Source organism: Dendrobates tinctorius, unplaced genomic scaffold (assembly GCF_039654945.1).
Source record: "Dendrobates tinctorius isolate UK_male_01 unplaced genomic scaffold, ASM3965494v1 ptg000057l, whole genome shotgun sequence".
Taxonomy (NCBI): Eukaryota; Metazoa; Chordata; class Amphibia; order Anura; family Dendrobatidae; genus Dendrobates; species Dendrobates tinctorius.
This window is the reverse complement of record NW_027361725.1, coordinates 14,963,430-14,974,812: the sequence shown is the minus strand read 5'-3', so window position 1 is coordinate 14,974,812 and position 11,383 is coordinate 14,963,430. Positions and strand designations below refer to the sequence as shown.

The 11,383-nt window shown below is 48.3% G+C and overlaps 1 protein-coding gene across 2 annotated transcripts in view; it reads right to left on the bottom strand.

Annotated features, from left to right (window-relative positions):
* Positions 1-974: 974 nt before the first annotated feature.
* Positions 975-11,383, bottom strand: part of TOGARAM1 (TOG array regulator of axonemal microtubules 1) — a 49,698-nt gene continuing 39,289 nt past the window's right edge. For both annotated transcript variants that reach the window (XM_073577787.1, XM_073577788.1), the window contains exons 13-18: positions 10,348-10,453; positions 10,004-10,239; positions 9,550-9,708; positions 2,274-2,400; positions 1,999-2,114; positions 975-1,339 (exon numbers count right to left, since the gene is read on the bottom strand). In XM_073577787.1, the coding sequence (XP_073433888.1) occupies positions 1,312-1,339; positions 1,999-2,114; positions 2,274-2,400; positions 9,550-9,708; positions 10,004-10,239; positions 10,348-10,453 (772 nt within the window). In that variant the 3' untranslated portion in view covers positions 975-1,311. The remainder of the gene's footprint in view (positions 1,340-1,998; positions 2,115-2,273; positions 2,401-9,549; positions 9,709-10,003; positions 10,240-10,347; positions 10,454-11,383) is intronic.

Here is an 11,383-nt window from a genome sequence, read left to right as displayed (position 1 = left end):
AATAAGCTATTATCAGCTCCAGAGGCGGCCGGATGTGCACAGTGTACAGAGCTGGACTGCCCGGCACTGTACTCTGTAGTGGCCACACCTGGGCGCAGCGGCTCAAATACCAGTTATTTGATTTGGCCGCAACTCGTTGGGGTGACCCTTCCCTTAAAGGGGATGTGCAAGATGAAACGACTGCTTTCACACGGCAGCACTGTTGGTACAGCCACTGCAATTAATGTCTAACTGCAGCTTCTGATGGGGATTGTCTTACGCTAGATAGTACCAAGGGAAGGATTGTTTCTTTTTTGTAAAAGTGGCTGCCGATGTAATCTATGGACAACCCAAGAAGAGCGGCTGCCTTCTGCCTGACAGCATGGCCCCCTCCTCTATACATTCATTTATAGAACAGACGAGACTCCCTCATCTATACATTTCCTATTAGGACAAACGGGACCCCCTCATCTATACATTCCTTTATAGGACAAATGGGACCCTCTCATCTATACATTCCCTTATAGGACAGGCAGGAGCCCCTTATCTATACTTTCCCTTATAGGACAAAGCTTTAAAGGGCTACGCCACAAACACAATCTTCTTTGAAGCAGTGATTCCGGATTAGAAAAAACATGTCTTCCTTCGTCTCCTACCTATAGATTACGTCTGTTACCGTTCACCCCATCTGTGATATCAGACACAACCTATAGCCAGGCGTGGTGCTCTCTTGCTGGAAGAAAGCAGAAATCCCCCCCCCATTTCTAGATAATCTCTTTAAACAAAAAAATTGGATCTGAATCTATCAGGATCCATTAGAATATAATGCCTCTAATCAATATTTAACCCTTTCTCACACTGCACGTAAAGGAAGATATAAAGTTGTTGACTCCAGGAAACAAATCTGCTGCTGTGTACGGTGGAGAATGGGAAAGATGATGATCACATGATTCACATTGGAGTATTTTAGGAAGGCTCAATGAAGTTGCATGTAGTATAGAAATCCCATATTTATGTCCCACCACTGACAGAACTAATTACAGGAGGGAAAAATGATACACAAATAAAAAAATAAAAAAAATGCCAAAATTTGTACCTGTACTGGCCAAGAGGAGCGGTCCGGCCTCACAAGGACTAGTCACAACATCAAGTATTACAAGTAATGGTGTACAGGGATATTTAATACTCTTCTGGTTACGGTCCTATTTTAGGGTCAGGACATTAGTGTCTTTACTGCGTGTTACTTGTGAAGAGACATCCTCGGCCACAACCAGGAGCCGTCTGCTCACGGGTCACTGTCTCCGACTGTTACGTTCAGTAATCGTCCGTCTGTTACGATTTTGTGTCTCTGTGCGTCACACTGAAAAGCGAGGGAACAAAGTGATTCAATAAATGACATTACACCACATGAGAGCAGCAACTATTCAGCTCTATATTAGATCAGAAAATTGTCGAGCAAGTGGGAAACACATGACAGGACCTCTTGCCCAAAATAGAAGCCCCTCTCAGCATGAGAGCCGCACCTACAGCACATACGCTCCACATTACATAAGTATCCAAAAGGGGACAATCCCCCCAAACAGGCAGTTACAGCGCCAAATCTCATGACACTGTGATAACCACCATTCGCCGCCTCTGTACCAAAATAAAGCTACACGCCATTCCTATGGCTAGAGCAAAAAAAAATTTAAAAATTTCTTGGTTGGGGGGGGGGGGGGGGGGCACATTTTAAAAGGTCTTGAAAACATATATCTGCATTAATCAACATGGTAGGAAATTTGCAGTGATTTTTTTTATTTTTCATGCAGTGAAAGCAATGAGAAAAATGTTATAAAAGGCTAAAACGTGTTAATCTAAGAGTGGCATCTCAAAGAGATAAAAGGACTTGATGATTAATTTACTGCACTTTGCTACTGAAATCAGAATGTGAGATCAGCATCCAATGACCATGACACATTGCACTAAACACTATATGACTTCTGCATTTTTGTATTCCTTTGTGAAGGGGTCACCACCTACCTGTCAAGAATACGGTGATTGTTCTGGGACACTGATGACGCTCGCAGGCTGCCCACGCTGCCGTGGTACGATCTTCTCCTCCGAGCTGATGGAGTATCTTGGATTTCCCCTACACCCTGCGAGCCGACAAGTGATTCGGTGATCAAATGTAGAAGACAAAAAATTCTAGGGTACATTCTGCAGTAATCATTTATTGTTCCTCTGGCTTAGCATTGCTTGCATCAACTTTATTCTTTAATTGCTTCTTACAGACGTGAGATTCTCCTCTCACTTACCTTCACTTGAATATTCTTCATTACGTCTCGGATGTAAGGCAAGTCCTTGGTCGGGATATATTTTTCCAGCATCTTGTCAAATTCTGGATGAGACATCAGATAGTGCAACATCTTTCGCCCAAAGAACCTGCAAAGAAAACGTTGTATGTATCAAAGACTATCACTCTGGTGGATGCAGAAATGCTGGAAAAGGAAATCTGCTGTAGAAAACCACGTGGCAAGCAGGGGTGAACACAGATCATGGGTCCTCAGGCAAAAGGCCAAATTAAGACCCCCTTCCTCTCCCCACTGGGAAAAAAAATATTTGGTGATATAGGCAGGATCATAGTACAGTAACAGAAAGACATATCTGCTAATGTCAAGAGTCAAGGACAGAGTATCGCAGACAGTAATTGTATCCCTACTGACGACCCTTTGTGATTGTACTCTCCACACTGACACTGTTGTGGCCTCCATAGAGTATGACACAGTATGATGCCCCCACAGCACCCTACCTCCACCCCACACACACAGCATCATAACACCTACAAACTGCAGGATAGTCCCACAGTCCTCCCTAAACAGTATATGGCTGTTAAATATTGATTATTGATTACTGATGTATCCTTATTCTCAATTCTGTACCAAGCACATTGCCTTTTGCTGACATTACATGTATATATTTAGCTCAGGATAGTTAACACAATATGGAGAGAACATGTGCTCTGTGGGATGTATATAACCACATGACCCACAGGATAGGGCTCCTCTCTCTCTCTTCGCTCTCTTGGCACATACTTCGCTCACACTTCACACAGACATCAGATGGATAGATGGTATGCGAGTTAGCCACGTGCATTCTTGATGGACTTCCACCATGCTTTTGACAGAGATAGACGCCATTTACCATTCAGGATTCCAGGAAAGAGGGGAAGCAAACTTTGATATGGACAAATGGACAATCTATTTGCAACGATTTCAACTATTTTATGTTTTGCTGCAATGATGTTTTTTGAGTGGACAATCCAATAAACCACTACATTTTTTTTATAAGAAACATTGTGACATTTTCTTTAGAGTATCGCAAAGAGTAAAGAATCCTGAATAAAACAGGATTTTGGTTGCTTACTGTAAAATCTGTTTCTCAGAGTCTTCATTGGGGGACACAGAAACCGTGGGTGTGTGCTGCTGCCACCAGGAGGTTGACACTATGCATGAGAAAAATGTTAACTCCGCCTCCGCAGTATACACCCCTCCGACAGGCTGTAGGACAAACAGTTAGTGAAAAAGCAGTAGGAGGAGACATTATCATGTAAGTCATCATATATTCATTACACATAATAAAATCATGGGAGGGCGCTGTGTCCCACAATGAAGACTCTGAGAAACAGATTTTACGGTAAGCAACCAAAATCCTGTTTTCTCTTTCGTCTCATTGGGGACACAGAAACCGTGGGACGTCCAAAAGCAGTCCCTGGGGTGGGAAAAGACAGAAACTTCCTTCAGGCCGGAGAACTCACCACTGCCGCCTGCAAGATTCTTCTGCCTAGGCTGGCATCCGCTGAAGCATAGGTATGGGCCTTATAGAACCTTGAAAAGGTATACACGGACGACCATGTGGCAGCCTTGCACAACTGCATGGCTGATGCACTGTTGTGTACCACCCAGGAGGCGCCCACTGCCCGGGTTGAATGGGCCTTGACCCCAGCAGGGGACACCCTGTCCTTCACCCGGTAGGCTTCCAGAATTGCCATTCTGATTCAGCGGGCAATTGTTGCCTTAGAGGCCGGCAGGCCTCTTTTCACCCCATTGGGGATAACAAAGAGCGAGTCCGTCTTCCTGAAGGGAGCGGTCCTGGCCAAATAGATCCTTATCACCCTGACCAGGTCTGGCTTATTCAAAGAACGCTACAGAGGATGGGTTGGAGTGAGACAAAATGACGGAAGGATTATATCCTCGTTCAGGTGGAAGGCCGATATCACCTTGGGAAGAAAGTTAGGAGGAGGCCGCAAAACAACCTTGTCTTGGTGCATAAATAGAAATGGAGGGCGACAGGACAATGCCGCCAAATCTGAAACCCGCCTAATAGAGGTGATGACTACGAGAAATACCACCTTCCAGGACAACAAAGACATGGGAGCTTCTTGGAGGGGTTTGAGGGGTGAACCTGTCAAGGCTTCCAAGACAAAGTTAAGATCCCATGGAGCCACAGGGGATCTGTAAGGAGGGGTCGCATGTGCCACTCTTTGCAGAAAGGTCTTAACCTGTAAGCGGGAGGCGAAATTTCTTTGAAAAAGAATAGAGAGCAGATACCTGGCCTTTCAAGGAACTTAGGGCCAAACTGCCATCTAACCCTGCTTGGAGAAAGGCTAGGACAGATTGCAGGGAAGGTGTGATGAGATTAGATTCACACCAGCCAAAATAGGTCTTCCAGGCTCGATAATAGTACCTGGAAGAGGAAGGCTTCCTAGCCTGAATCATTGTATTAATGATTGGTCTGAAAAACCCGCTGCTCTCAGTATTGTGGTTTCAACGGCCATGCCGTCAAATTGAGCAACCGAGAATTCGGATGGTAAAACGGCCCCTGAGCCAGGAGATCTGGTCTGTCGGAGAGTCTCCAGGGGGTGCCTGTGAGAAGATTAATAATTTCTGCGAACCAGGCCCTCCTGGGCCAGTATGCAGCGATCAATATGACCGGCACCCCTTCCGCCTTGATCTTCTTTAGCAGTCTGGGCAGGAGAGGAAGGGGAGGGAACAGGTAAGGGAGTCTGAACTGTGTCCAGGGAATGACCAGTGCGTCGAATCCTATTGCTAGAGGATCGCGGTATCTTGAGACAAAATGTTGGACCCTCCTGTTATGTCGCAATGCCAAGAGGTCCATATCTGGAGTCCCCCATAGCTGGCATATCTGACGGAACACGTCCTGGTGTAAGGACCATTCTCCTGCCACGAGCCCTTCCCGACTGAGGAAGTCGGCGGCCATGTTGTCTGTGCCGGGAATGTAAACTGCCGAAATTGCGGTTTCTGCCCAGTTGAAGATTCTGGATACCTCGGCCAGTGCCCGGGGACTTCTGGTTCCCCCTTGGTGATTGATGTATGCCAACGCCGTGGTATTGTCCGTTTGAATCCGGACTGACTGGTTGTTGAGGTAACTTTCCCAATGTTGAAGTGCTATAAAGAACGCCCTCAGTTCTAGAATGTTGATTGATAGTGAGGATTCTTGCCTCGACCATCGTCCCTGGACCGTCAGGTGGCGGAATACCGCACCCCAGCCCAGGAGACTGGCATCTGTAGTTACTAACTGCCAGTGGACAGGGGAAAGGCCGACCCAGATGAACAGAGGGGGAGGTCAGCCACCACTTGAGGGACTCCCTGGTCTGAATGGAAGGGACGAAGGGGCGATCCAGCGAAGAGATGGACCTGTCCCACTGAAGGAGGATGTACCTCTGCAGTATCCTGGAACGGAACAGGGCAAAGGGTATTGCGCCTCTGAAGCTGCCACCATCCTTCCCAGGACTCTCATGGCAGCGCAAAAGGATTGAAGCCGAAATTTCAACACAGAGCGAATTCCCTGCTGGAGGGTAATCCACTTTCTTTCTGGGAGAAAGACCCTCGAGCGGCGGGTGTTGATTATCATCCCTAAGAATTCTACACGTTGTGTTGGCATTAGGTGGGATTTCTCCCTGTTTATGATCCAACCAAACCGGGACAGCGTGTTTCAAACTACCGCTAGATTTTCCTGGGCCTGAGCGAAGGAGGGTGCCTTGACGTGAATATCGTCGAGATATGGTACCGATATTATGCCTCTGACCCTTAATATAGCAACCATCGCTGCCATAATCTTTGTAAAAATCCTGGGAGCTGTTGCCAGCCCAAATGGCAGGGCCACAAACTGGAAATGCTGCTTTTGGACACCAAAACGCAGAAACCTTTGATGTCCCTGAAAAATGGGGACGTGTAGGTAGGCGTCCCGGATATGGAACATAGGAATTCCTGATCCTCCATAGACGTAATTACAGACCGAATCGATTCCATCCTGAAATGGCGTAACCGGACCCATCTGTTTAGCCTTTTGAGGTCTAGTATGGGACAAACTGAGCCATCCTTTTTCGGTATCACAAACAGGTTTGAGTAAAAGCCAGTGAAACGTTCCTGCTCGGGAACGGGGACAATTACTCCTGCGTTGAGGAGAGAGTCGATTGCCGCCAAAAAACCTAGAGCCATAGCAGCGTCTTTTGGTGGCTGCGATAGAAAGAAGTGATCTCACAGAAGCGCTTTGAAGTCTATCTTGCATCCTGTTGATACTACCTCCTTTACCCAGATATCCTCTACTGAATTCTGCCAGACATCTCTGAAGAGGAGAAGGAGGCCTTCCTAGTCTGGGAGAAGTACTGGGAAGGGAGTTGGACTCCCTGCTGGCGTCAGGCTGAAGTGGCTCTGCCCGGCCCTGACCTGGTAGCTCTGCTGTTGGAACTGCGGGAATGCCATGATGGGGTGGCCCGAAATGATACCTTCCTCCTATCTCTCGGTGCTTGCGACCTCTGCGGGCCCTGAGCATAAGTACCTGTCGCTGGGGTACGGCGGAAGGGCTGAGCCCTATGATTGAAAACATATCGACGAGGCTTTCCCTGAGGGAGAAGGGAGCTCGTACCCCCTGTTGCATCCTTAATGATTTGATCTAACATTGACCCAAAGAGCCGGGTGCCCTGAAACGGCAGATTGGTCAGTGATTTCTTTGAGAACAAATCAGCCTGCCAAGCCTTTAGCCAGACCGTCCGCCGGACGGCTACCATGTTACTGGATGCTTGAGCAGCGCAAGACGCGGCATTCAGGGCTGCTGATACCATATATCTCCCGGCATGAGAAATTTGATCTGCGAACTCCGCTAGTTCTGCTGGTGGGGCCCTGGCCAATATGCCCTGTCTAAGCTGTTTGGCCCATTCTGTAACAGACTTAGCTACCCAGGCTGAGGCGAAGGCTGGACACAATGTAGCGGCTGCTGCCTCAACGGCAGATTTTGTCAGGGATTCTATCTTCCTATCATTGGGATCTTTTAGGGCTGCCCCACTGGCGAGTGGGAGGACTGTATTGGTAATGAGTCTGGACACTGGTGGGTCCACCGAAGGGGAGGCGGTCCAGTTGGCGGTGAGATCTGGAGGGAAGGGATATAGAATCCCAAAACGACTTCCTCTCTGAAACCGCCTGGTTGGGTTCTCCCTTTCCCTGGCCAACAATTCCTCAAAATCCTTGTGGGAGGCGAAGACCCTAGAGGGGGACTTATGACGCTTAAATGAGAAAACCTGATCATTAGGTTTTGATGTGGCGTCCTCAATGTTAAAGGTCTCATTGACTGCGGCAATGAGGCCCTGAACCATATCCTTGACCTGGGACTGTTCTGGCCCGTACTCAGAACCCTCCTCTGAGTGTGTCTCTGATAATGCCTCGCCTGATTCCGGGGATGAGGACCGAGAGGAGGCAGACGGCCAGAGGAATTCTGGCGGAGAGATGGAGTGAGAAGGCGACCTGGGTTGGTGGTCCTGTCTAAACCTTTTACGGCCCCTAAAAGGCCTAAAAGGGGCTCCTTTGGTGCTCCTGTGTCTACTGGAGTCTGAAGTGGCAATCTGTTAAGCACCGTTACCAAGGTCTGTGATACCATGGTAAGGTCGGCCACGGACTTAGATAAGGAAGAGGCCCATCCTGGAGACTCGCTGTCTCCCGTGGCGATGGATGGCCCCTAGGCGGCAGGCAGGGTGGCTTCCTCCTGCTCCAGGGGTAATGTGGGAGCTCTGACAGGCAAAACGGGGGGGGGGCTGCACCTGCTCTCTAATGTAGGTGCTACCGTAGGTCTGCTGCAATCTGAGCAGAGTGGTGAGGACTGACCTGAAGGAAGCCTGACATTGCATTTGTTACATACAAAATATTTGACCAAGGTCACGGAAGCGGATGAGGGACTGCTCTCCCTTGGGCATACTGACAGGTTTTACCTGGTGCCGATCGTCGGGGGTAGAAAGCGGAGTGAGGGAGCAACCTGTAGTGCAGTACTCACATACCCACGACCTGTGTCCCTGCCGCAGCTGCCACCCGAAGGCTGATGAAGGAGAGAGAGAGAGGTGAATAGCCCTGCCGCTGCCTAGAAGCCTTATGAAATCCCCGCCCGGAAGTGGTGGGCGGGGCTCTGCTCCGGCCTCCTGGACCACCAAGATGGCGCTGGTACAGGAAGAGGAAGCCGGGGGCGGAGCCTGCCGGGAGCAGGAATCTGGCGTTGGCCATGCTGGGCTCCTGCTAGAGCCCAGGGCCATAATGCTGCCACCGAAGGAGGCTGGAACCACGCTGCACCGTGTGCTTGAAAGTAAGTGTTGGCTCTTAACATAAGTATAGAGCGCTGGGCTGTAAGCCCGAGCTGATTACAGCGGTCACATTCAGCCAGAGCGGCTGGTGAGCAGATCATACAACGCTGCCACCTGAACACAAGTCCTGTGTTAGGGGATAGGGTCCTGCCCGTGGGATTCATGAGGATACGGGGTGACAGTGCACGCCGTACTCATGATCCCGGTGTGGGAATACAGATGTAGCCAATCTACTCTGTATCCCTCCATGGTTACCTGAAAAGAAACGACGCACATTGAGGTAGGCATGGGTCTGCGAGAGACCCCTGTCCACCTCCTGCTGACACTAAGCAAAAAACTGATTGTCCTACAGCCGGTCAGAGGGGTGTATACTGCGAAGGCGGAGTTAACATTTTTTTCATGCACAGTGTCAACCTCCTGGTGGCAGCAGCACACACCCACGGTTTCTGTGTCCCCCAATGAGACGAAAGAGAAATATACAAATTAAGTAACTTTAACAATGGCCTCCACAGATGCACACACAGCATCATAGCACCTACATACTCCAGGATAGCCCCACAGTCACCCTGTAAACAGTAAATGGCCTCCACAGATGCACACACAACATCATAGCACCTACATACTGCAGGATAGCCCTACATTCCCCCCAAACAGTATATGGTCTTCACAGATGCACACACAGCATCATAGCCCTGGTCCCCCCAAAAAGCATATGGCCCCCAAAGAATCATACCACCTACATACTGCATGATGGCTGCACAGTCTCCCCCCAAACAGTATATGGCCCCCACAGACGCACACACAGCATCGTAGCACCTTAATACTGCATGATAGCCCCACAGTCCCCCCCAAACAGCATATGGCCCCCACAGACGCACACACAGCATCATGGCCCCACATAGCATCAATGAACAAACACAATCATTTGTAGAGAGTGGACGACTACTCACCTGGTCTCCTGTGAGCCGTCCTGAGCAAACTTGGCAATGGCAGGCAGCGCCCTATCAGTGACATCCTTTATTCCAGACAGAATCCGACCCGGTCCCATCCTCTCCACCAGATCAGACATATGTTGCGCTGCACATCTTTTGACTGAAGAGTTCAAATGGCTACAAAAGAAAAAAAAAAAAAAAAAAAAGACAAAGTATGTGATCATTGAAAAATATAGAAAAGTATTTTAAGAGATTTTTCAATAAACCACATAGCATAGGTGATAAATGCATGATTGCTGGAGTCCCAATGTCAGACATGAAAACAGGGGTCCACCTTTCCCTGAGTGAATGGACAGTTAATTGCTCATGCTCACTTCTGTCTCCTGTTATCGTGTGGGGTCTTAGTAGGCGGACCACCAGCGATCATAGATTTATCATCTATCCTGTGAAAACTTGAGTGCTGTTTTTGTACCTTAGTCCTCCATTAATGAGGGCGTTGAGAGCCCTTACTGGTGTCACGTTCTGGACCATAGCATCAAAAGCCTTGTCCACATCCTCCCGTATGAAGATGTTGGATTCTCCAGCCTTGTGCAGAAGTACACGGACACAATTATCCAGCTCGTGGTCCATGTGTTTCTTCAGATATGTGAACATGTCCCCTAAACAGGAAATTGCTGCTCGGGAAACTGTGGAGCGCAGGTTCTTCACCTACAGTCAAAATGTAAGGTAGATAAATAATCACTAAAAGGAATGTGACAATGAGCAAGATCACATGATGGCTCCCGCTACAGCAACTGACACACCGAGTGCACGCACCTCTTGTGTCACCGCAATCTTAAGTTCATGAAGTCTTTCCAGAACCACATCAGAGTGAAAGATGGAAAGTGATCGGACCAGGTTCAAGCCCTCAATCTTCTTCTCCCTGTAAAACCAATTCCCACAGATTAATCATGACCCTCACCAGGTGCTCAATGGGGTTACTATGTAATGCCTTCAAGACAAGCGCACCTCTCATTTCTAATAAGTCCTTTTTTGTGGCAAGAGATAAAAAAAAAAAAAAAAAAAAATAGAGTCCGTATGTTTAAAGCATATATTAAACAAAAAAAACAACTGCAGGTGTGAATACAGTCAAGAAAAAGAGAAAGAATGAGGAGAGCCGCTGGCATTATCCAAGATCCTATCCCAATATGTAGTGGGTGTAATAATATTAGCAAATACTGTACCTCCAATTAAAAATGTAGTATAGCCATGATTAGCCATGTCGCTTAGCCCATGTACAGGGCATTGCAGTAACTTACTGCATTTTGTGGACTATAAGACGCACCTAGGTTTTAAAGAAGGAAATTAGAAAAAAATTTGAAGCAAAAAATGTGGTCATTTCTATACTTAATAGTGCCCTCCTGGTATGCATGGCTCCCTTATCTCTAGCTTGGTATGCAGGGCCTGCTCATCCCCCTCCTGGTATGCATGGCCCCAATCCCTGTCCTGGTATGCAAGGACCCTATTTCCGTCCTGGTATGCATGTCCCCATCCTTATCCTGGTATGATTGGCCCTGCTCTCATCCCCATCCTGGTATGCATGGCCCCAATCCCTGTCCTGGTATGCAAGGACCCTATTTCCGTCCTGGTATACATGTCCCCATCCTTATCCTGGTATGATTGGCCCTGCTCTCATCCCCATCCTGGCATGCATGGCCCCGATCCTTAACCTGGTATGCAGGGACCCAATCTCCATCCTGGTATACATGGCCCCATCCTTATCTTGGTATGCAGGGACTCCATCCTTATCCAGGTATGCATGGCCCCAATCCCTATCGTGGTATGCAGGGCCCCCATCTCTGTCCTGGAATGA